Below are 27012 nucleotides of genomic sequence, written 5' to 3' on the forward strand. Positions count from 1 at the left end.
ATTAGTCCACGATAGCTGTCCTTACACACTAGACTACCACCAGGACCCTCTCATCCTGGGGTCTGAGTGACCTGGCAGTGAACACATCCTCACACGCACGGTTAGCCTCAGTAGCAGCACCTCCATCGAAAATAGCTGAAAAGTTGATGGTGGGAACAATCCACTTCCAATAATACAGCCCAAACCAATTTGCAGTTCACACACTTTAACTGCTCTTAGATGTTGAATGAACTACTGTTTATGGCCAGTTCAAGTCTCATTTAATATAATTACAGCACAGATAAACAGATAGCCACATATTGCACTTTGTAGATGCCCTGCAATATTGTTCGAGTGAAGTTACGTTATGCTGATGTAATAATTCATAAACATTCATGTATGGTAAATACCTAATTAACACAGTCACTGAACAAAACACTTACATCACTGTACTTCAGATCTGACTGTCATATCAGTACAAACACTGTGTACATGGTAATTTTCATTTCAAAACAACACAGTCCAATGTCTTCCCTATTATCACAGTTTGCACTAGCCATTATTGATATTTAACACTTTCAATGAAAAAAATTACAAGTTCACAGTTAAGCACAAAAAAAGTAAGTTAACTGAATCATGGAGTAAACTCCCAGGGCACGAAATTTAGATAACAGTCGGTACATACACTTGTAATATGTACTAAAGTGTCTGCAGAACATTATCCCTTATTTTCAGACACAGATCTTACTTATTTCAAAACTTGCTGCAGGTTGATCTACAATGGTTTCCAACATGTGTCTTTTATATGTATACAGAATTTTACAACTGATTCTGTCTATTGTTGCTTGCCTGATTATCACAAATTACAATTAAAGATTTACTTTTCTGAGTAACTGAATAGTGGGAGATTTGTTTGAACTGGTGGAGATTTGTTTCCACGACAGGATTCCGCACCCTCCGGTGCATCCTGCCCTCAGCACAAAGCTGTGATCAGACGGTGCACATGCCACTACATGCATTCGAGTCAGAAGTTCTAGTGAGTCACTGGCATTACCGCGGGCCACCCAAGGCCACAGGCAGCTTGCTTACATAGTGTCTGCCTTCAGCACATGTCCTGAAGTATGTTGCTACTGCTGAGCAACACAGCGATTGCTGAAGCTGGTTCACTAATAAAATGTGTGTTGAATCAATGTTGTTTACTTGAGGGCTCATCAGCCTGCAACCAGGTAACTGGTATACTAATGGCTACTAATGCTGTCAACTTCGTTCTACCACCCACTACAGCTGCCAACTGCCCCTGGCCATTCACAACTGAAACTGAGCGAAGCAAAGCATGAGCAGAGATGATGAACTCTGCTTTCAAGTTTTCCTTTACAAATATGGATGATGAACTCTGCTTTCAAGCTTTCCTTTACAAAGAAGGATCCAGAAGTACAGCTGTGGTTTAATTCTCACATAATGGCAAAGATGCATGGCTCATATGAGAATCAGTGGCACTGAGAAACTGGTGAAACTGCAGAATTGAGCAACATTACAATGTCTGATGGAATTCCCATCAGTTTTATACAGAGTTTGCAGTTATCCTTTAAGCAGTGGAAAGATAGCACAGGTCATGCTCATTTACAAGAAGGAAGCAGAAGCTATCCAGAAAACAACCATCTGGTGTCTCTGACATCCATCTGTTGTAAAATATCAGAATATATACCGAGCTCAAACATAATGACATATCTAGAAAGGAATAAAAACCAACTACATCTACAACATTTCTCTTTAATTCACACTTAAGTGTTTGGCAGACAGCTCATAGAACCACTTTTGGACTATTTCTGGAGTGTTTCACTCTCAGATATCACATGGGAAAATGAACAACTAAATTTTTACATGCGAGCTCTGATTTCTCTTATTATATCATGGTGGTCATTTCTCTCTATATAGATGAGGGTAACTATATACAGTATTTACACATTCAGCAAAGAAATATGGTGATCAAAATTTTGTCAAAAGAATTTACCAAAACGTAAAATGTCTGTTTTAATCTTTATGTACAGTCACCCACAAGCCACCATGTGGCGCACTGCAAAAGGTGTAAGAGCTCTAATTTCTCTTACTTTGTCTGCATGGTTCTATGTGGTGCGAAATGTATGATGGGCCTTCAATAAGTAACGCAAAACATTATTTTTTAATTAAAGAATGAGGTTGGTTTTGTTCAGGATTCTGACACACCACGGTATTCCCCACTCTTTTTGCAACAAAACCCTAATCTTTAACATAATCTCTGTTCACTGTGAAAGCCTTATGTCACATTACTGGGAGGGCCTGAATGCCCACATGGTACCACTTTAATAGTTGATGCCAGAGCCAATGTCCTCCTGCATCAACAGCCTCCCCATCATCCACATACTGCTCTATGCAGAGTGCATCCTTCATTGGGCCAAACAGATTGAGTTGGAAGGTGTGAGAACCAAGCTGTATGGTGGATGGAAACCAACAGCCCCAGTCCTCTTGGGTGTGCATACTTGAACTGTCATGGAGAAGGAGAAGTTCGTTTGCATTTCTGACATGATGAACACTCTGAAGACGTTTCTTCAATTTCGTGGGAGTAGAGCACAATACACTTCAGAGTTGATTGTTGCACTCTGAGGGAGGACATTAAACACAATAATCCCTTCAGAGTCCCTGAAGACCATCGTCATGATTTTACTGGCTGAGGCTGCGGTTTTGAACTTATTCTTCGGAGGAGAGGTGAATTGTTGTTTTGTTTCTAATTTGAAATGACGAACCCATATTTCATCACCTGTGACAATGTTCGAGAAAAAATTGTGGCAATCAGCCTTGTAGCACTCAAATAATTCTGCACAGATGGTCCTTTGTTGCTCTTTATCGTCATCTGTTAAGTGGCACGGAACACACATTAGAGTATTCCAAATGGTGGCTGAGTGTGTCAGCGCTACCAACAGAGATATCCAGCTGAGCAGTGAGGAGTCTGTTTGTGATCCATTGACCACCTCAAAAGAGAGTGTCTGCATATTCAAACACTGCAGGAATCACAGATGTATTTAGCTGGCCAACATGAGAGGACTAGACATGTCTTCATGACCTTGTTGCGATGATGACTTTTGTTCACTGCCAAGTCTAAGCAGACATTCTGTAAGTGCCTATGAATATCTGTGATGCTACGGTTTTTTGCCAAAAGACACTCGATGTCAGCTCTTTGCTTGGACCCTACCTCTGTTACAGATGGCATTTTGAAGGCTACGTATAGTGCCGCTATCTTTTAGAACTTCATGAAATTATAGTGGCTGAAGTGGGAATACTCCATAATGTCACCCTCCAAATTCCACATTTTTCAACTGAAAATGGCCAGAAAAAAAAGGCAGATGTGTTGCATTACTTATGCATTGCCCCTTGTACATAGAATCTTTCTGCAATAAGTCACAAATGCTGAGTTCTCTAAATTTTCTCAATAACTTTTTGTGAAAAGAACATAGTCTTCCTTCTAAGTATTCACATTTAGGTTCACAAAACAAGTCTTTAATACTCACTGTTGATCGAATCTAGCAGCACACCTCTGAGGTGCTTGAATAACTTATTTTACTCTGAAATGGTGCAGACCCCAAACACTTGAGCAATATTCAAAAGCACATTCCACTAGTATTCTATATGTGATCTCCTTTACAGATGAGCTACACTTTCCTATAATTCTCCCAATAAGAGAAAGCCTACCAGTTGCCTTCTCTACCACTGATCTTATGTGCTTGTTCCATTTCACTTTGCTTTGCAATGTTATGCCTATATTTAATTTTCATGATCGTGTCAAGCAGCACACCACCCATACCATAGTAAAAAATTACAAGTTTCTTTCATCCTACTTATCTGCATTAACCTAAATTTTCTACATTTAGAGCAAACTGTCATTCAACATGTCAAACACACATTCTTTTTAAGTCCTCCTGCACAAACAGTCACAGACAGCTGCTCAGTCTTATCTGTCACATCGTTTATGTGTATAAAGAACAAAAGCAGTCCTATCACACTTCCCTGGGGCAAACCTGATGATACACTTATCTGTGATAAGAATTCACCAGCCAGAACAGCAGGCTGAGTTCTATTACTTAAAAGGTCTTCAAGCCACTCATATACCTGAAAACTTATTCTGTACATTCATACCTTCATTAACAGTCTGCAGTGATATTTTGTGCCAAATGCTTTTTGGAATTCTGCCTGTTGCACTTCATCTATGGTTTACAGGATATTCTATGATGAAAGGGCAAGACGAGTATCATGATGCTTTCTGGATCCGTGGTGATTTGTGGAGAGGCATTTTCCTGAGTCAAGGAAATTTATCATATTCAAAGTATTTATAGTCTTTGCCCTGAGGACAGCCACTACAACTCGGATGAAATGCTGGTTTATTTCATTGTTTTATAAAATGTTGTGGCAATACACCTAGAAGGAGCCTCTGGTATTAGGCAACACAGAAGTTGAATGCCCCCAGAACAAATGGATCTCGATGACCGATAGAGGGCAGCGTTGCCACAGTACTGCACTCGCCTAGCGAGTGTGCTACTATCTCGCCTTGTGAATACATTGGTCAACAGTGCCCATCACAGCTGGCATAAATACTATCATACCTCAACTGCTCAGTCAGTCATGTACTTTGTCTGATAGAGTTCATTACTCTCTACACCATATTACTGGCTACTCACCAACAACTTTGTTTCGATACTGGTGTATCTGTCTGGTGTGTCTATTTGGATTGTGTCTTGTACTTGATCTGTTGACAGCATTGTGTTGAAAGTTCATCACACTTCATTGCAGCCTAGATTGCTAGTCCCTTGCTCTTGTTGTGTCGGGTCTGCCCTTCTGTCTGCCCTGTTGGTTGACTCTGATGTGGGTTTGAGTTTCAACTGCAGGTGGTCTTCCCAGCTCGAGTCATCATCGTTTCTCGCCTGTTTCTTTGAAGTGTGCACCAGTATCCAGCAACCCGCAGATATAGGGGATTCCAATGAGAATGAAACTGGCAGTGGCAGCCTATGTATTTATGTAAGTAAAAAACAATACAAATTATATTTTAAAGTGTTAAAATTTGGCAGATAAACATCTGTCAGTTGTTGCAGTTTTGCTACTGCTCAAGTATGAAGACAGTTCTTACAGATACTGTAGTACTATTCTGTAAAATTCTCTACACTTTCTAGATATGTTATAGATTACTGTTATGCAGTACATTTTCCAAAGATGTTGCACACTACTATTAATTTAATACTTCATCTAAAATAAAGCATACATTTTGTTCGGATCATCAGCTAATTCGATCAGGTTTAAAAATACAAGCTGATAAAATACAAATTTACCTACAAACATATGTGTCATCAGCACATTGCTTGTGATTATAGCTGCTTACTGATGTGAATATATCATTTCATTTTTTTATCATTCTAGACACAAAGGAATGTTGCACACAGCCTTCCATTCGGCATATAAACATGGCTACTTCTGGCATCTGGGGGTCAATTTTACTTGTTTAAAGTTGCCACATATGAATTTTTCTACTCTAATGAATATAATTATTTTATGGTGTACCTATTCAGCTATTATAGTGATGAATGAAAGCACAGACCACATAGAAGCCACAGATTTTTTTATGTATGCAGTCAGTATCTTCTCAGCAAAGGTCGTAAATTTGTTCAAGCTGTTTGTTTTCATCAAGTAGGACTGTCACCTCTAGTGAAAAATGTAACTTTGAAAACAGATCATATCTGGTCATTATTTTGTCAGGTACATATGTAGATGTATTGAGAAATTTATTCCTTACCTGCACTGAGCAACACATCTCCAACAACATTGATAACAGATTCAGAGAGAGTTTTCACTGATATGCCCCAACGTTCCCGTTCATCTGCAAGTCCAGATATAAGCCTCACTGCTCGTCCCATTCGTTCCTCACAAAGTTTCATCTTTGCCTCCAGATCAGCTTTATGAGCTTCTGTTTTCTCTAATGTGTCTTGAAGCAGTTTAAGGCCATCGAGTACCTGCAGTTACAAGAAAGACTAAAAATAGTGTGCTTATATGTGAGATTTGATGTTGTTTATACCATATTGCAGAGTAGTACATGGATACAGAAATTGCACAGTTTATTTCACCATCTACATGCTTCCATACAGAAAAAGAGAGTCGAGTGTGTAGACTATTTGTGCCTCTGATACTACACATATCACTACCAATGTTACTACCTCAAATCAGCTTCTTTATAAAATACATTATTGTTGTTGTGGTCTTCAGTCAAAAGATTAGTATACGAAGCTCTCTGTGCCCGTCTATACCATGCAGCTGCTTCACCTCTATAACTGCTCCATCTTAAATCCACTTGAAACTGATTACCATAGTCAAGTCTTTGTCTCCCTCTGCAATTTTTAGTGGTGTATTTTCTACTGTTAGCAACTTAACTATTCCTGGATACCTTGAACATGTGTCATTTTAATGTGTCACTTATTGCCCCTGACAAAGTCACAAGCCAAAATACCGCTGTATATGTGCGGATGGATATATGAGTGTGTGCGAGTGTATACCTGTCCCTTTTTCCCCCTAAGGTAGTCTTTCTGCTCCCAGGATTGGGATGACTCCTTACCCTCTCCCTTAAAACCCACATCCTTTCATCTTTCCCTCTCCTTCCCTCTTTCCTGATGAAGCAACACTGGGTTGTGAAAGCTTGAAATTTGTGTGTTTTTTATTGTGTCTGACTACCAGCGCTTTGCCGTTTGGTAAGTCACAGCATCTACTCAATCTCCCACTTCCAGTTTCACTCCCCCCAAAACCTCAAAATTCTAGCCAATACAATATGGTACCACAACACCCCAATTCAGTAGTTAACCTTTCTGCCAAACCTCTCTCCCAACCCGAAACCTCTGTCCTGTCCAAAGGCCTCACCTTCACTCCTACTCCCACATTCAACCAAACAGCCCTCGTCAAAGATTTACTGTCCTACACTCGTACTCGCTGCTGGAAATGTCACTTTGCCATGAAGAAACATAATCCTAATCCTACTCCTAATGATCCAACTCCCCAAGACACTATTCAAATTGAACCCTGCCTGGAACACTTTGGTCCTCCGTCACAGCGGGACCCACCTCCTCTTTCTCAAAATCACCCTCTCCAAACATTCCAGGAATTTCTCACTTCCAGCCTTGCCTCTCAATCTTCCTAGAAAAACCTTAATCCTACTCCCAACATCACCACAGATGAAGCCCAGGCTATCCGTGATCTGAAGGCTGACCGATCCATCGTCATCCTTCCGGCAGACACGGGTTCCACGACTGTGGTAGTTGATCATCGGGAGTATGTGGCTGAGGGACTGTGTCAGCTTTCAGACAACACTACATACAAAGTTTGCCAAGGTTATCCCATTCCCGATGTCCAGGCGGAGCTTCAAGGAATCCTTAAGCCCCCTACAAAACCTTTCACCTGACTCCATCAACATACTGACTCCACCAACACGCCGCACCCCTACCTTCTACCTACTTCCTCAAATTCACAAACCCAAACATCCCAGCCGCCCCATTGTAGCTGGTTACCAAGCCCCAACAGAACGTATCTCTGCCTATGCAGATCAACACCTTCAACCCATTACATGCAATCTCCCATCCTTCATCAAAGACACCAACCACTTTCTCGAACCCCTGGTATCCTTACCCTATCTGTTATCTGTTACCTCCGGAAACCATCCTTGTAACTATTGATCCCACTTCCCTATACACAAATATCCCGCGAGTCCAAGGCCTTGCTGCGATGGAGCACTTCCTTTCATGCCGATCACCTGCCACCATAGCTAAAACCTATTTCCTCATTACCTTAGCCAGCTTCATCCTAACTCACAACTTCTTCCCTTTCAAAGGCCAGATGTACCAACAATTAAAGGGAACAGCCATGGGTACCAGAATGGCCCCCTCGTACGCCAACCTATTTATGGGTCGCTTAGAAGAAGCCTTCTTGGTCACCCAGGTCTGCCAACCCAAAGTTTGGTACAGATTTATTGATGACATCTTCATGATCTGGACTCACAGTGAAGAACAACTCCAGAATTTCCTCTCCACCCTCAACTCCTTTGGTTCCATCAGATTCACCTGGTCCACTCCAAATCCCATGCCACTTTCTTCGATGTTGACCTCCATCTGTCCAATGGCCAGCTTCACACATCCGTCCACATCAAACCCACCAACAAGCAACAGTACCCCCATTATGACAGCTGCCACCCATTCCATATCAAATGGTCACTTTCTTACAGCCTAGGCCTTCATGGCAAACGAATCTGATCCAGTCCTAAATCCCCGAACCATTAGACCAACAACCTGAAAACAGCTTTCGCATCCCGCAACTACCCTCCTGACCTGGTACAGAAGCAAATAACCGGAGCCACTTCCTCATCCCCTCAAACCCAGAACCTCCCACAAAAGAACCTCAAAAGTGCCCCACTTGTGACAAGATACTTTCCAGGACTGGATCACACTCTGAATGAGGCTCTCCAGCAGGGATACGACTTCCTCAAATCCTGCTCTGAAATGAGATCCATCCTTCATGAAATCCTCCCCACTCCACCAAGAGTGTCTTTCCGCCGTCCACCTAACCTTCGTAACCTCTTGGTTCATCCCTATGAAATCCCCAAACCACCTTCCCTACCCTCTGGCTCCTACCCTTGTAACCACCCCTGGTGTAAAACCTGTCCCGTGCATCCCCCCCCCCCCTCCCCACCGTCACCTACTCCAGGCCTGTGACCCGGAAGGTGTACACGATCAAAGGCAGAGCCACGTGTGACCGCACCCATGTGATTTACCAACTGACCTGCCTACACTGTGAAGCCTTCTATGTGGGAATGTCCAGCAACAAACTGTTCATTCCCCTGTGGCTAAACATGCCTTGGTGCACGGCCAGCACATCTCGGCACAGTGCTACACCATCCGAGTTATCTGATTACTTCCCACTGACACCAACCTATCAGACTCCGAAAATGGGAACTTGCCCTTCAATATATCCTCTCTTCCCGTTACCCACCTGGCCTCAACCTCCGCTAATTTCAAGTTGCCGCCCCTCGTACATCACTTGTCACAAAACAACATCTTTGCCTCTGTACTTCTGCCTCGACTGACATCTCTACCCTAACTCTTTGCCTTTACATATGTCTGCTTCTGTCTGTATATGTGCGGATGGATATGTGTGTGTGTGTGAGCTTATACCTGTCCCTTTTTCCCCCTAAGGTAAGACTTTCTGCTCCCTGGATTGGGATAACTCCTTACCCTCTCCCTTAAAACCCACATCCTTTTGTCTTTCCCTCTCTTTCCTTCTTTCCTGATGAAGCAACTGTGGGTTGCAAAATCTTGAAATTTGTGTGTGTGATTGTGTGTTTTTTATTGTGTCTATCTACCCGTGCTTTCTCGTTTGGTAAGTCACAGCATCTTTGTTATATATATATATATACACTCCTGGAAATGGAAAAAAGAACACATTGACACCGGTGTGTCAGACCCACCATACTTACTCCGGACACTGCGAGAGGGCTGTACAAGCAATGATCACACGCACGGCACAGCGGACACACCAGGAACCGCGGTGTTGGCCGTCGAATGGCGCTAGCTGCGCAGCATTTGTGCACTGCCGCCGTCAGTGTCAGCCAGTTTGCCGTGGCATACGGAGCTCCATCGCAGTCTTTAACACTGGTAGCATGCCGCGACAGCGTGGACGTGAACCGTATGTGCAGTTGACGGACTTTGAGAGAGGGCGTATAGTGGGCATGCGGGAGGCCGGGTGGACGTACCGCCGAATTGCTCAACACGTGGGGCGTGAGGTCTCCACAGTACATCGATGCTGTCGCCAGTGGTCGGCGGAAGGTGCACGTGCCCGTCGACCTGGGACCGGACCGCAGCGACGCACGGATGCACGCCAAGACCGTAGGATCCTACGCAGTGCCGTAGGGGACCGCACCGCCACTTCCCAGCAAATTAGGGACACTGTTGCTCCTGGGGTATCGGCGAGGACCATTCGCACCGTCATCATGAAGCTGGGCTACGGTCCCGCACACCGTTAGGCCGTCTTCCGCTCACGCCCCAACATCGTGCAGCCCGCCTCCAGTGGTGTCGCGACAGGCGTGAATGGAGGGACGAATGGAGACGTGTCGTCTTCAGCGATGAGAGTCGCTTCTGCCTTGGTGCCAATGATGGTCGTATGCGTGTTTGGCGCCGTGCAGGTGAGCGCCACAATCAGGACTGCATACGACCGAGGCACACAGGGCCAACACCCGGCATCATGGTGTGGGGAGCGATCTCCTACACTGGCCGTACACCACTGGTGATCGTCGAGGGGACACTGAATAGTGCACGGTGCATCCAAACCGTCATCGAACCCATCGTTCTACCAGTCCTAGACCGGCAAGGGAACTTGCTGTTCCAACAGGACAATGCACGTCCGCATGTATCCCGTGCCACCCAACGTGCTCTAGAAGGTGTAAGTCAACTACCCTGGCCAGCAAGATCTCCGGATCTGTCCCCCATTGAGCATGTTTGGGACTGGATGAAGCGTCGTCTCACGCGGTCTGCATGTCCAGCACGAACGCTGGTCCAACTGAGGCGCCAGGTGGAAATGGCATGGCAAGCCGTTCCACAGGACTACATCCAGCATCTCTACGATCGTCTCCATGGGAGAATAGCAGCCTGCATTGCTGCGAAAGGTGGATATACACTGTACTAGTGCCGACATTGTGCATGCTCTGTTGCCTGTGTCTATGTGCCTGTGGTTCTGTCAGTGTGATCATGTGATGTATCTGACCCCGGGAATGTGTCAATAAAGTTTCCCCTTCCTGGGACAATGAATTCACGGTGTTCTTATTTCAATTTCCAGGAGTGTATAAAATGAGGCAACCGTTGGTTGCGAAAGCTAGAATTTTGTGTGTATGTTTGTGTTTGTTTGTGTGTCTATCGACCTGCCAGCGCTTTCATTTGGTAAGTCACATCATCTTTGTTTTTATATATATATATATATATATATATATATATATATATATATTTTCTTCTGGCGGACACGGGTTCCACGACCGTGGTGTATGTGGCTGAGGGACTGCGTCAGCTTTCAGACAACACTACATACAAAGTTTGCCAAGGTAATCCCATTCCCAATGTCCAGGCAGAGCTTCAAGGTGTCCTCAGAACCTTAAGCCCCTACAAAACCTTTCACCTGACTCTATCAACCTACTGACCCCAGCGACACCCCACACCCCTACCTTCTACCTACTTCCTATATATATGATGTGACTTACCAATGTAAGTGCTGGCAGGTCGACAGACACACAAACAAACACAAACATACACACAAAATTCAAGCTTTCGCAACAAACTGTTGCCTCATCAGGAAAGAAGGAAGGAGAGAGAAAGATGAAAGGATGTGGGTTTTAAGGGAGAGGGTAAGGAGTCATTCCACCCCGGGAGCGGAAAGACTTACCTTAGGGGGAAAAAAGGACGGGTATACACTAGCACACACACACATATCCATCCACACATATACAGACACAAGCAGACGTATTTAAAGACCAAAACCAAAAAACCCACATCCTTTCATCTTTCCCTCTCCTTCCCTCTTTCCTGATGAGGCAACAGTTTGTTGCAAAAGCTTGAATTTTGTGTGTATGTTTGTGTTTGTGTGTCTGTCGACCTGCCAGCACTTTCATTTGGTAAGTCACATCATCTTTGTTTTTAGATATATTTTTCCTACGTGGAAAATAGAGGGAAACATTCCACGAGGGAATAATATATCTAAAACAAAGATGATGTAACTTATCAAACGAAAGCGTTGGCATGTTGATAGACACACAAACAAACACAAACACACACACAAAATTCAAGCTTTTGCAACCCCAGGTTGCTTCGTCAGGAAAGAGGGAAGGAGAGGGATAGACAAAAGGATATGGGTTTTAAGGGAGAGGGTAAGGAGTCATTCCAATGCCGGGAGTGGAAATACTTCCCTTAGGGGGAAAAAAGGACAGGTATACACTCGCACACACACACATATCCATCCACACATATACAGACACAAGCAGACATTTTGATATATATATATAATCTCTGGCTGTAACCCTTCTTTCCATCAGTCCCTATACCAGTTCCAAACTGAACAATCCACAGCCCTCATCCGCCTAATCCTTCACCTACACATCAATTCAGCCAGTGAGCACACCTGACAACTCCTATCCTTAATAAAAGTCCTCAATCTTTCCTCTCCCACACCCACACCGGCTGTTCAGAGCATCCTCCTACAGGCCAACCGCAAATTAGAACAGCATGCCACCCTCCACCTCAAAAAACTATCCAATCTCCTTGTTTCCCACCTCCGGAAAGGCATCTCACACACCCTCCACAACCTATCCAGCAAACCCCAACCTCCTCTCATTGCACACAGACCCAGTCTCTCCCATCTACTCAATCTCCCACTTCCAGCTCCACTCCCCTCGAAACCTTAAAATTCTAATCAACACAATCTGGAACCACAACACCCTAATTCAGTAGTTAACCTTTCCTCCAAACCTCTCACCCAATCCGAAACCTCTGTTCTATCCAAAGGCCTCACCTTCAGCCCTACTCCCAGATTCAACAAAACAGTCCTCGTCAAAGATTTACTGCCCTACACTCATACTCTCTGCTGGAAATATCACTTTGCCACGAAGAAAGATAATCCTAATCCTACTTTTAATGATGCAACTCTCCAAGACACTATCCAAATTGAACCCTGCCTGGAACAGTTCCGTCCTCCTTCACAGGGGAGCCCACCTCCTCTTCATCAAAATCACCCTCTCCAAACCTTCCTGGAATTTCTCACTTCCAGCCTTGCCTCTCAATCCTTCTTGAAATACCTTAATCCTACTCCCAACATCACCACAGATGAAGACCAGGCTATCCGTGATCTGAAGGCTGACCGATCCATCGTCATTCTTCTGGCGGACACGGGTTCCACGACCGTGGTGTATGTGGCTGAGGGACTGCGTCAGCTTTCAGACAACACTACATACAAAGTTTGCCAAGGTAATCCCATTCCCAATGTCCAGGTGGAGCTTCAAGGAATCCTCAGAACCTTAAGCCCCCTACAAAACCTTTCACCTGACTACATCAACCTACTGACCCCATCGACACCCCACACCCCTACCTTCTACCTACTTCCTAAAATTCACAAACCCAATCATCCCGGCCGCCCCATTGTAGCTGATTACCAAGCCCCCACAGAACGTATCTCTGCCTACGTAGATCAACACCTTCAACCCATTACATGCAGTCTCCCATCCTTCATCAAAGACACCAACCACTTTCTCGAACGCCTGGACTCCTTACCCTATCTGTTAACACCGGAAACCATCCTTGTAACCATTGATGCCACTTCCTTATACACTAATATTGCACATGTCCAGGGCCTCACTGCGATGGAGCACTTCCTTTCACGCCGATCACCTGCCACCCTACATAAAACCTACTTCCTCATTACCTTAGCCAGCTTCATCCTAACTCACAACTTCTTCACTTTCAAAGGCCAGACATAACAACAATTAAAGGGAACAGCCATGGGTACCAGGATGGCCCCTTCATACGCCAACATATTTATGGGTCTCTTAGAAGAAGCCTTCTTGGTTACCCAGGCCTGCCAACCCAAAGTTTGGTACAGATTTATTGATGACATCTTCGTGATCTGGACTCACAGTGAAGAACAACTCCAGAATTTCCTCTCCAACCTCAACTCCTTTGGTTCCATCAGATTCACCTGGTCTGACTCCATATCCCATGCCACTTTCCTCGACGTTGACCTCCATCTGTCCAATGGCCAGCTTCACACATCCGTCCACGTCAAACCCACCAAAAAGCAACAGTACCTCCATTATGACAGCCGTCACCCATTCCATATCAAATGGTCCCTTCCCTACAGCTTAGGTCTTCGTGGCAAAAGAATCTGCTCCAGTGCTGAAACCCTGAACCATTACACCAACAACCTGAAAACAGGCTTCGCATCCCACAACTACTCTCCCGGCCTGGTACAGAAGCAAATAACCAGAGCCACTTCCTCATCTCCTCAAACCCAGAACCTCCCAGAAAAGAACCCAAAAGTGCCCCACTTGTGACAGGATACTTTCTGGGACTTTATCAGACTCTGAATGTGGCTCTGCAGCAGGGATACGACCTCCTCAAATCCTGCCCTAAAATGAGATCCACCCTTCATGAAATCCTCCCCACTCCACCAAGAGTGTCTTTCCGCCGTCCACCTAACCTTCGTAACCTCTTGGTTCATCCCTATGAAATCCTCAAACCATCTTCCCTACCCTCTGGCTCCTACCCTTGTAACCACCCCCGGTGTAAAACCTGTCCCATGCACCCCTCCACCACCACCTACTCCAGTCCTGTAACCCGGAAGGTGTACATGATCAAAGGCAGAGCCACATGTGACAGCACCCATGTGATTTACCAACTGACCTGCCTACACTGTGAAGCTTTCTATGTCGGAATGACCAGCAACAAACTGTCCATTTCCCACTAACACCAACCTATCAGAACTCCAGAGATGGGAACTTGCCCTTCAATATATCCTCTCTTCCCATTACCCACCAGGCCTCAACCTCTGCTATTTCAAGTTGTCACCCCTCGTACATCACTTGTCACTCAACAACATTGTTGCCTCTGTACTTCCGCCCCAACTGACATCTCTGCCCAAAATCTTTGCCTTTACATATGTCTGCTTGTGTCTGTATATGTGCGGATGGATATGTGTGTGTGCGAGTGTATACCTGTCCCTTTTCCCCCCTAAGGTAAGTCTTTCTGCTCCTGGGATTGGAATGACTCCTTACCCTCTCCCTTAAAACCCACATCCTTTTGTTTTTCCCTCTCCTTTCCTCTTTCCTGATGAAGCAACCGTGGGTTGCGAAAGCTTGAAATTCGTGTGTGTGTTTGTGTTTGTTATTGTTTCTATCAACGTACCAACGCTTTTGTTTGGTAAGTTACAGAATCTTTGTTTTTAGATATATTTTTCCCACATAATACCATTGAAAAATATAGACTTCGAGCAGAAATGTGTTGCTAAGGCAGAATATTCATAATTTCTGTTTGTGTGCACTGATGAGAAACTGAATTGGAAGAGATATGCTCATGATGTGCTGAAACATTTAGATTCAGCCACTTACGCTATTAGGGTTATTGCAAATTTTGGTGATAAGCATATCAGTAAATTAGCCTGCTATGCATTTTTTTCATTCATTGCTTTCATGTGCCATCATATTTTGGGGTAATTCATCATTAAGAGAAAAATTATTCACTGCACAAAACTGTGTAATCAGAATAATAGGTGGAGCCCACCCAAGATCACCTTGCAGACATTTGTTCAAGGAACTCAGATATTCACAATATCTTCACATTACAGATACTCACTTATGAAATTTGTTATAATAACCCACCCCAATTGAAAAATAATAGCAAAGTGCATGATTACCACACTAGAAGAAAGGATGATCTTCACTATTCTGGGCTTAATCTGACCTTCCTCACAAAGGTGAATTATGCTGTGCAAAAATCGTTGGTCATTTACTAAATAGCATTAAAAGTCTGACAGGCAGAGGCAGCCAACCAACATTTAAAAATAAATTACAACAATTTCTGAATGACAACTCCTTCTACTCAATGGATGAATTTTTAGATATGAAGTAGTAACTGAAGAAAAATAAAAAAGAAGGAGATTATTTTGTGCAAATAAAACTTACATTAAATTGACACATTGCACATTAGAAAATGTCGTATTAATGATATATGGAACAAGTATTAATGTAGCATAATGTAATTTAAAAGCTACTTCACATTCTAGTATAAGTCTTCATCTTGATAATGTTATTCCACACATTATTTACACAGGATAGTATAGAGCTTATAGTCATGGGCGACTGGAATTCGAGTGTAGGAAAAGGGAGAGAAGGAAACATAGTAGGTGAATATGGATTGGGGGACAGAAATGAAAGAGGAAGCCGCCTGGTAGAATTTTGCACAGAGCACAACATAATCATAGCTAACACTTGGTTTAAGAATCATGAAAGAAGGTTGTATACATGGAAGAACCCTGGAGATACTAAAAGGTATCAGATAGATTATATAATGGTAAGACAGAGATTTAGGAACCAGGTTTTAAATTGTAAGACATTTCCAGGGGCAGATGTGGACTCTGACCACAATCTATTAGTTATGACCTGTAGATTAAAACTGAATAAACTGCAAAAAGGTGGGAATTTAAGGAGATGGGACCTGGATAAACTAAAAGAACCAGAGGTTGTACAGAGATTCAGGGAGAGCATAAGGGAGCAATTGACAGGAATGGGGGAAATAAATACAGTAGAAGAGGAATGGGTAGCTTTGAGGGATGAAGTAGTGAAGGCAGCAGAGGATCAAGTAGGTAAAAAGGCGAGGGCTAGTAGAAATCCTTGGGTAACAGAAGAAATATTGAATTTGATTGATGCATGGAGAAAATATAAAAATGCAGTAAGTGAAACAGGCAAAAAGGAATACAAACGTCTCAAAAATGAGATCGACAGGAAGTGCAAAATGGCTAAGCAGGGATGGCTAGAGGACAAATGTAAGGATGTAGAGGCCTATCTCACTAGGGGTAAGATAGATACCGCCTACAGGAAAATTAAAGAGACCTTTGGAGAAAGGAGAAACACTTATGTGAATATCAAGAGCTCAGATGGAAACCCAGTTCTAAGCAAAGAAGGGAAAGCAGAAAGGTGGAAGGAGTATATAGAGGGTCTATACAAGGGCGATGTACTTGAGGACAATATTATGGAAATGGAAGAGGATGTAGATGAAGATGAAATGGGAGATACGATACTGCGTGAAGAGTTTGACAGAGCACTGAAAGACCTGAGTCGAAACAAGGCCCCCGGAGTAGACAATATTCCATTGGAACTACTGACGGCCGTGGGAGAGCCAGTCCTGACAAAACTCTACCATCTGGTGAGCAAGATGTATGAAACAGGCGAAATACCCTCTGACTTCAAGAAGAATATAATAATTCCAATCCCAAAGAAAGCAGGTGTTGACAGATGTGAAAATTACCGAACTATCAGCTTAATAAGTCACAGCTGCAAAATACTAACACGAATTCTTTACAGACGAATGGAAAAACTAGTAGAAGCCAACCTCGGGGAAGATCAGTTTGGATTCCGTAGAAACACTGGAACACGTGAGGCAATACTGACCTTACGACTTATCTTAGAAGAAAGATTAAGGAAAGGCAAACCTACGTTTCTAGCATTTGTAGACTTAGAGAAAGCTTTTGACCATGTTGACTGGAATACTCTCTTTCAAATTCTAAAGGTGGCAGGGGTAAAATACAGGGAGCGAAAGGCTATTTACAATTTGTACAGAAACCAGATGGCAGTTATAAGAGTCGAGGGACATGAAAGGGAAGCAGTTGTTGGGAAGGGAGTAAGACAGGGTTGTAGCCTCTCCCCGATGTTGTTCAATCTGTATATTGAGCAAGCAGTAAAGGAAACAAAAGAAAAATTCGGAGTAGGTATTAAAATTCATGGAGAAGAAATAAAAACTTTGAGGTTCGCCGATGACATTGTAATTCTGTCAGAGACAGCAAAGGACTTGGAAGAGCAGTTGAATGGAATGGACAGTGTCTTGAAAGGAGGATATAAGATGAACATCAACAAAAGCAAAACAAGGATAATGGAATGTAGTCTAATTAAGTCGGGTGATGCTGAGGGAATTAGATTAGGAAATGAGGCACTTAAAGTAGTAAAGGAGTTTTGCTATTTGGGGAGCAAAATAACTGATGATGGTCGAAGTAGAGAGGATATAAAATGTAGGCTGGCAATGGCAAGGAAAGCGTTTCTGAAGAAGAGAAATTTGTTAACATCCAGTATTGATTTAAGTGTCAGGAAGTCATTTCTGAAAGTATTCGTATGGAGTGTAGCCATGTATGGAAGTGAAACATGGACGATAAATAGTTTGGACAAGAAGAGAATAGAAGCTTTCGAAATGTGGTGTTACAGAAGAATGCTGAAGATTAGATGGGTAGATCACGTAACTAATGAGGAGGCATTGAATAGGATTGGGGAGAAGAGAAGTTTGTGGCACAACTTGACTAGAAGAAGGGATCGGTTGGTAGGACATGTTCTGAGGCATCAAGGGATCACCAATTTAGTATTGGAGGGCAGCGTGGAGGGTAAAAATCATAGAGGGAGACCAAGAGATGAATACACTAAGCAGATTCAGAAGGATGTAGGTTGCAGTAGGTACTGGGAGATGAAAAAGCTTGCACAGGATAGAGTAGCATGGAGAGCTGCATCAAACCAGTCTCAGGACTGAAGACCACAACAACAGTATAGAGCTTGTTCTGTATGTTTTTGTTTGTTGTAGGGTATATGTAAAACTGTAATTTATTCCATTTATTATCACCAAATGGTTAAAAAAAATACAGACTGACATTAGATACCAATTTTTCTTGTTTTCCCTTGTATATTCGTTGATTTAAACACTTAAATATTTTAAATACTTTGTCTCCACCACTTTATAGTCTAACTAATTAATGGAAAGTCCAGGATGAAATAAAAATACAGTCTAGCTGTTACATAAGCTGTGTAAATGGTGCCACAAACTCTCTCTCTACTCACCGCTTTCATTTTAGCTTTGGCTGCTGCTAATGCTCTTTCAGTTGCCTCCAGTTCTGCCTTTGCCTTTGCTAGAGCTGCCTTCTTAGGTGCCACAGCTTTATTTACAAAATAATATTTGTACATTGCATGCACCCACATACAAAGAGATGTACATGCCTTTGATACCTATAAAAGGGTAAATGAAACAATATACATCATAAATATTAATAAGCAAAATTACAAACAATGGACACTTTGTGTGATTACTAATCAAGATAAAAGCCCAAACTGAACTTAAATATAAAAGAGTGAAAAGGGTTTTAAGAAATCAAATGAAAGGAATATATGTTTGGCATGTGTGCCCATTCACTCATATAGAAATGATAAATAAGATCCTTCAAGCACATTTAACAAGTTAAACTGCAAACTAATTAAGAGAGATATATATGTTGGTAGTACTAACAATCATTCAACTCCTGCACTCTATTTGTGCGTAGAAAATCAACGATGTAAAAAAAAAAGCAGTTAGCATCAAAATTAAATCTTTTATTAAAAGCTGCTACAGTCATTTGCTGTAAGTGGTTGTTATTAGTCTGTTAATGGTAAAAGATAAACTAAACAGGTAATTTGAAGGAAATAATGATGTTCCTAAATAATGTAAAAACACAAGACAATTTTACTATTAGCTTTGTATATAATTTTGAGTGGAGACACAAATATCACAGATGAAATGAGTAGCACCCACATAAAAATCCTTCAAAATTCTGGCATGTCCCTGTTTGTCAAGAGTGTAAGAAGGGCATCTACAACAATATCATCACCAGAAGAAAATCAGATGCTGATGAGTGAGCCAAAGACAGTACATGAGACTATCATAAACCATTTACGTAAGTCATACAAAGAAGAAACTGAACCAGGAGTACAAATAAACTCAGTTAAAATGAGGAATTCATTCTTCCTTAGGAGGATAATAGAATATGGTGTAATGAAAATAATGTCAATATTCAAAATAAAAACATACAGTGGATGGGATGACTATCATTTACATTACTTAAGGAATGCAAAAATGAGTTAATAAAACCAATAACACCTTTAATAAACAGTCCAATTGGTCAGAGCACCTTTCATGAACTCTTAAAAATTACTGAGATATGTCCATTGTATAAAAAGGGAACAACCGGTGGGATAAATAATTACATGCCAATTTCGTTGGTTTCAACACTTGGCAAGTTGTTAAATGGAATCTTTCTTCTGCAAATAACCTTAGTAAACAATTCTCAGCATGGGTTCCAGAAAAGAAGATTCACAATAACAGCAGTATCAAATTTTTTCCATGATCTGCTAAACAGACTCGATACAAGAAAAGAGTGACTGGGGCTTTTCTAGATTTGCCTATGGCATTTGATTCTGTGTCTCATTTGGTATCACACTGTCCACTCACATCAATGTGATCACTTATCAGATACTTGAATAACCACCTTTTGCAGGCAGACAACTGAGAGATGTGCAGGGAGAGAGTCAATATGGTTCTGGAAGATATGAACAGGGATGTGGAGTCATGCCAACTCCAGTACCATGGTCAGGTATACTAGATTTCTATTCTGGTGTGAACTGCCTGATCGGTAAACTAATCCTGGTGCTCTCTGAATCACACATGTACACTGCAAGCTGAGCAACACATTGCACTGTCCTGCTGGTAGACGCCATTGTGCTGAGGAAAAACAAACTGCATATTGTGCTGACCAATTGTGCCTTTCAGAATGATGAGATAACCCAGAGAATGCCACAAAAACTTTCCCCACACCTTATTGCTCCCTCTTGCGACCTGGATCTTTTCAATGATTGTAGTAGGGTGTCTGATTTCAGACATTTCTTCAAACTGTGTATGCCAATGTTCATCTATCTGACGGGGCATAAAATGTGATTCATCTGAAAATGCCACCTGTCACCATTCAGTGGGCAGTCAGCATGGATGCATGAACCAGTATCTGCTGTACCCTATTTTACGGACTACCAGGTCTTCATCGTTCACCAGCCATGGCTGGACAGACCGTATCAAAGTTACAATCAAGTTTATTTACAATATAATGAATTACAGAATAACATCTAAACTTTATACAGGTAATGTACAGGGTGTTTCAAAAATGACCGGTATATTTGAAACGGCAATAAAAACTAAACAAGCAGCGATAGAAATACACCGTTTGTTGCAATATGCTTGAAACAACAGTACATTTTCAGGCAGACAAACTTTCGAAATTACAGTAGTTACAATTTTCAACAACAGATGCCGCTGCGGTCTGGGAAACTCTATAGTACGATATTTTCCACATATCCACCATGCGTAGCAATAATATGGCGTAGTCTCTGAATGAAATTACCCGAAACCTTTGACAACGTGTCTGGCGGAATGGCTTCACATGCAGATGAGATGTACTGCTTCAGCTGTTCAATTGTTTCTGGATTCTGGTGGTACACCTGGTCTTTCAAGTGTCCCCACAGAAAGAAGTCACAGGGGTTCATGTCTGGCAAATAGGGAGGCCAATCCACGCCGGCTCCTGTATGTTTCGGATAGCCCAAAGCAATCACACGATCATCGAAATATTCATTCAGGAAATTAAAGACGTCGGCCGTGCGATGTGGCCGGGCACCATCTTGCATAAACAACGAGGTGTTCGCAGTGTCGTCTAAGGCAGTTTGTGCCGCCACAAATTCACGAAGAATGTCCAGATAGCGTGATGCAGTAATCGTTTCGGATCTGAAAAATGGGCCAATGATTCCTTTGGAAGAAATGGTGGCCCAGACCAGTACTTTTTGAGGATGCAGGGACGATGGGACTGCAACATGGGGCTTTTCGGTTCCCCATATGCGCCAGTTCTGTTTATTGACGAAGCCGTCCAGGTAAAAATAAGCTTCGGCAGTAAACCAAATGCTGCCCACATGCATATCGCCGTCATCAATCCTGTGCACTATATCGTTAGCGAATGTCTCTCATGCAGTAATGGTAGCGGCGCTGAGGGGTTGCCGCGTTTGAATTTTGTATGGATAGAGGTGTAAACTCTGGCGCATGAGACGATACGTGGACGTTGGCGTCATTTGGACCGCAGCTGCAACACGGCGAACGGAAACCCGAGGCCGCTGTTGGATCACCGGCTGCACTAGCTGCGCGTTGCCCTCTGTGGTTGCCGTACGCGGTCGCCCTACCTTTCCAGCACGTTCATCCGTCATGTTCCCAGTCTGTTGAAATTTTTCAAACAGATCCTTTATTGTATCGCTTTTCGGTCCTTTGGTTACATTAAACCTCCGTTGAAAACTTCGTCTTGTTGCAACAACACTGTGTTCTAGGCGGTGGAATTCCAACACCAGAAAAATCCTCTGTTCTAAGGAATAAACCATGTTGTCTACAGCACACTTGCACGTTGTGAGCAGCACACACTTACAGCAGAAAGGCGACGTACAGAATGGCGCACCCACAGACTGCGTTGTCTTCTATATCTTTCACATCACTTGCAGCGCCATCTGTTGTTGAAAATTGTAACTACTGTAATTTCGAAAGTTTGTCTGCCTGAAAATGTACTGTTGTCCCAAGCATATTGCAACAAACGGTGTATTTCTATCGCTGCTCGTTTAGTTTTTATTGCCGTTTCAAATATACCAGTCATTTTTGAAACACCCTGTAAAAACAAAGTGGCCTATTAATAGGAAGATCATCAACAATTGCACCATATTTAAATATGTCCAACGAAAAATCAGTTGTAGTTGACAGATTGGCAACCAAAACTGAAGGATGTCAACCAACGAGAAGCCTGTTGGATGTGAGCGCATCAGCCTGGCAGGAGGAAGCAATCCCTCAGAGATGCACAACAGCAACCAACATAGGGAGGTAATTAATACCCTTATTTTCAAAATGAATGACAAGGAAACAGAAATTAATGTGCTTTATAGAAGAGATGAAAGACTAGGAAACTGTAGTAATCAGAAAATGACAAGTACACTTTATGGCAATCGTGCAACAAAATCTGCAGTAGAATCAATCCTTTATGACAAAATGAGTGATAGTCAGGTAGTTGTAGAAATGGCAATGGCATCAAAAACAGAATTCTTGAGTGATAAAGGCAATACTAAAATAATGGAGGAGTGATAAAGGCAATACTAAAATAATGGAAGATATTGACCTAGAACAGAAGTTTGACAGGAAAGCTAAAGAGAATGTGGAATGGGGGTAATGATGATAGTGATAGTATGATGATGCAGGTGTTAGTACAAATTAAAGACATTAATGAAGAAGCAGTGGTAAGGTGATTGCAAGGTTTGGCAAAAGTATTAGTGGACTGAATTCAAAGTTGGACAAAACTAGCAGTGATTTTAACAGTAACATCATTAGTTTAAATTTAAAAAATGACAAAGATACTGGTAACATCAGTAGTTAAAATTCCAAAATGGAGTCAAAATTTGGCAGTTTGGAAAAAGAAATTATTCAGAGAAAAGAAGAACTGAAAAGAGAATGAAATATGTGAATAAGGAATTGTACTTTTAAAATGGACCCTTTTAATAATGAATGTATAGATTGTAAAACTTAAAAACACTGCAATAAGCAGGTGGAAGTGTTAGTTAATTCTTTCAGGCAACATCAGAAGTAGTAAAAACATTTTCTGGTGATAATGATGAACCGATTTCCTGAACAGAGCAAACATATACTGATAATGTAAATAACATAGAAGTAGGAGAGAAAGTTTTTAACTAGAACAGTGATTAAGTTACTGACATTGTGATTGAATATCCCAGCAAAAATTTTCAAAGTAGTCAACAAAGTCACCAATGTGTACACAGTATTCAAAGAATTATATTTGTGAATTGTAAAACGTTTAACAATTTTAAGGTTTGTGGTATTGTACTTCCTACACAAATCAAAAGTAAATTTATGAGTCTACCAGATGCCTTGGAATTAGGCTGGGAAGCAGGGAGTCAGAAATTGGGAATTCCCTGCTCTTTAATGAATACAGTATCTGGTAAGTAGTGTTTTCTCATCTGAGTGACTCCATTCTTCATTTCTTGGTTCACTTGACTCCTGCAAGCCTGTCCATAGATTTAAAGAAAATAAGTAATTATCATCAATGATCTTTAGTCAAGATTTGTGCTATGTCTTTTTTTGATAGTAAACTTAAGAGATGGAAGCTAATCATGGTCTTTTAGATAAATTTACTGGAAAATGTTTAAGTTTACATATTGTCTTTTTTATTGTTGGCCTCATTCCAGCATTTGCATTATACCAGTTATATACAGTCTTTTGTGATTGTATTGAATGTTTCATTTGGATCATACATGTTTTGCTTTATTTGAAAGTATCTTCAGTTGTCATTATAACAATGTGGTTTTCTTACAGATCTGTTCTCTCAGATGGAAGTAATAATAGAGGTCAGTCAAAAATGATAGACTGTAAAGTTTATCAAAAATTATAACTGTAAAATCAAAGGAAACTGAGTATGAAAAATAACCAGAAATTTGTAGCAGCAGTGGTAGTAAAGTATTTCAGATTGCTTAGAGAATGCATGATACACACTGTGCTGTCTTACAATACATTTATTCAGATTGTTTGTGCTGAGCAGTGGTGCTATGCACTTACCGCTCTTACATGTTTTCAACATTTTCTGCTTTGTTAAGTCCATATTATGCCATTAAGTATCAATTTTCTTATGTTGCCAAGTCACCGACTTCACTTAGGTCATTTACAAAAATGAGGAAGAGGAGTGGGGCTATGACCAAAATTTGGGGCACGCCGTGTTCTACCTTCTGTTTCTGAGATGTTCTTTCTTGGATTGAAACAATTTGCTGCAGATTATAAGATGCACCTTAATTTTTAAGCATTTTTAAAATAACATTTTTATTATTAGATTGCAAAGCCAAACTAAAAAAATCGTAGTTTATAAAGCTGAAATGACCTTTGAAATCCCTGAAAATTGTCAACTGAACTTACTTCTTCTTCTTCTTCTTCTTGTTGCTCTTGATCTTCATTGTTGTCCTCTTCATGTATAAAATGTTCTTCACTACCATCGAGAGCATTACTTATGCTGCACTTCATGAAGGACTTAACAATAACGTCTTCTCTCTCTCTAGATCACAACTATTTTATCAACTGACATACTTCTTTGATCGTAGGTTATTTTAATACTCCCTTCAGCATGAATTCATGTCAGATTTCATCCAAAGTAAATCTTCCCAGAATAACAGCAAGCTCTGTATTTCTGTGTCTCAATTTCTCTTTCACAGAATTTTCAAATGACTACTAAACAGATCTAGCACAAGAGGACAACTCTTCTTCAATGAAGCACCTTTCCTTCTCTTCAACACTCTCTCAATTCATAATTTCATACCAGCCTCATCCATCCAACCCTCATCGTGTATGTGAACAAAAGCACCTGGCAGTATTTCAGAATGTTTTAGCATTGTTTTCATTGGATTAAGCTTAGTGCTGTCAGTACAACATGAAAAGACAACAGTGAAGTGCATTTCTTCATGTGCACTTGTTTTTATAGTTACAGTTTTAGCACCTTTTGTAGCAACAGTTCTGTTACTTGTGACATCAAATGTCAGAGGAGTTTTGTCGATATTCACTATTTGGCTTAGTTCCACAGTAGTTTTCCTTTGATGTTGAATAATAAAGGGATGGAAAGATAACGTTTTCTCTTCATACTCTTGTGACATTTTCTGAGATATTTTGGTTTTGGTTCACATGCTAATTCCATGGCGCTTCATAAACCTGTAGCACCAACCAACTCATCCTTAAAGTGTGTTAAGTTCCACTGTAGTGCTAGCTTATGAGCATTTATTTGAATCATTTTTGTACTAATTCCAGTGCCAGTTTAACAGTGTCCTTGAATTGATTTCAGTACATCATCTTCTAGTTTTGGCCGCTTTACATTTATTTAGTCCTCTACTTGCAAACTTAAGTCTTTCTCATTTTTTTCCAGTTATTCTTTACTAACCTGCCAATAGCGAAAGGTTTGTTTCTGTTGGTGGAGGACCAAAATGCCACTCAGCTGCACTATTTCCATGTACTTCTGCATATGGTATTATTTTCAATTTGTAGTCTGCATCATATAAATACCTTTTTTTTCCATTATGAAATTAGCCACTAACAAAAATATTGTACCGTTACCAATAACACAAGCCAAGTTCACTAGCACTGTAGACTGCAATGATGCATCATAAGCTAGACAGTGATCTGGATTTCTGATAGTGGTTTGGGAGAGGTACAGTGTTGGTAAGCTTGTGAATCATCGCAGCTCACCTTCATTGCATCAGTACACTGCTGCAGGCAGTTGAATCCAATGTTGCCAGATAGAGATAGGTTTCCTGCAGCATCGAATATATGGCCATTTTTAAGACTGGGGGGAATTTTAAACCAAACAATGGACATATTTATATTAATTTTGAGTATAAGACACACCTGAATTTTGGAGGCAATTCTTCAAAGAAAAAAGTGTATCTTATAGACTGTACAGTCCATAAAATATGTACACAGCATGTTCACCGAATGGTCATTGAAAAGGCACTGTTAGTAGGCCCTTGGTTCTTCTGGATGGTCAGTAGCCCAACATATTTATGTCTGTTAGCCTGTACACATCTCTGCAGCTGTTGTTCACCCCTGTCATCTAGGGCCCATGGTGAATCACAGCTGCCTTGGTGCCAGTTTTGGATAGTACAATTTTACCACATACACTATACTTTAACCACAGTGGCATGTGAATATTTTACAACTTAGTCATTTCCATATTACTACAACGACTGCACCAGAGCATAAAAAAAGTTAGCAGGCCTACACGAAGTAGCAAGCTGTGTGTTAAAAAATGAACACAAAAAGTACAGGCTCTCTTAACAGATATAATAAATAAATTTTTCATATCGGGTAACTTGCCAGAGTATAAGAAAGAGGCAACATTTGTGCCTCTCTAAAGAAAGGTAGGAGAACAAATCCACCTGTCTGCTGTCATTGATCTCAAATATATTAGTATCAGTTATGACAGACAGATTAATGATTTATTGAATAAACAAAACATTCCCAAGTATGTCATAGTTTGGGTTCTGAAGTGCCAGAAATACAAAATCAGCCATAGGATAATTAACAAAAGTGATAATGTTCTTAAGGATGAGCGAGTCACATGCAAACAATATGAGAACACATGTCTTTTCAAACCAAATCTTATATCTACTCTACTCAGGTATAGTACACTTCTCAAGATTTTCTCCGTGTCACATATACTCAGCACACTCTAATATTAGGTGAAAGGATGGCAAGGCTTAAGATTTTCACATGAAAATGATGACTTGGTTGTCTTGGCAATCAGTGATAGAAAGCCTACTTTGTTTTTAATACTAAAGACCAC

At 41.4% G+C, this 27012-nt stretch overlaps 1 protein-coding gene across 1 annotated transcript in view; it reads right to left on the minus strand.

The window, feature by feature from the left end:
* Window positions 1-27012, minus strand: part of LOC124620075 (dynein axonemal heavy chain 1-like) — an 804068-nt gene that overhangs the window by 197059 nt on the left and 579997 nt on the right. Inside the window, exons 38-39 of the mRNA XM_047146741.1 lie at window positions 18650-18814; window positions 5792-6008 (exon numbers count right to left, since the gene is read on the minus strand). Coding sequence (XP_047002697.1) covers window positions 5792-6008; window positions 18650-18814 — 382 coding nt within the window. The remainder of the gene's footprint in view (window positions 1-5791; window positions 6009-18649; window positions 18815-27012) is intronic.

The sequence above is a fragment of the Schistocerca americana genome, chromosome 6 (assembly GCF_021461395.2).
Source record: "Schistocerca americana isolate TAMUIC-IGC-003095 chromosome 6, iqSchAmer2.1, whole genome shotgun sequence".
NCBI classification, from domain to species: Eukaryota; Metazoa; Arthropoda; class Insecta; order Orthoptera; family Acrididae; genus Schistocerca; species Schistocerca americana.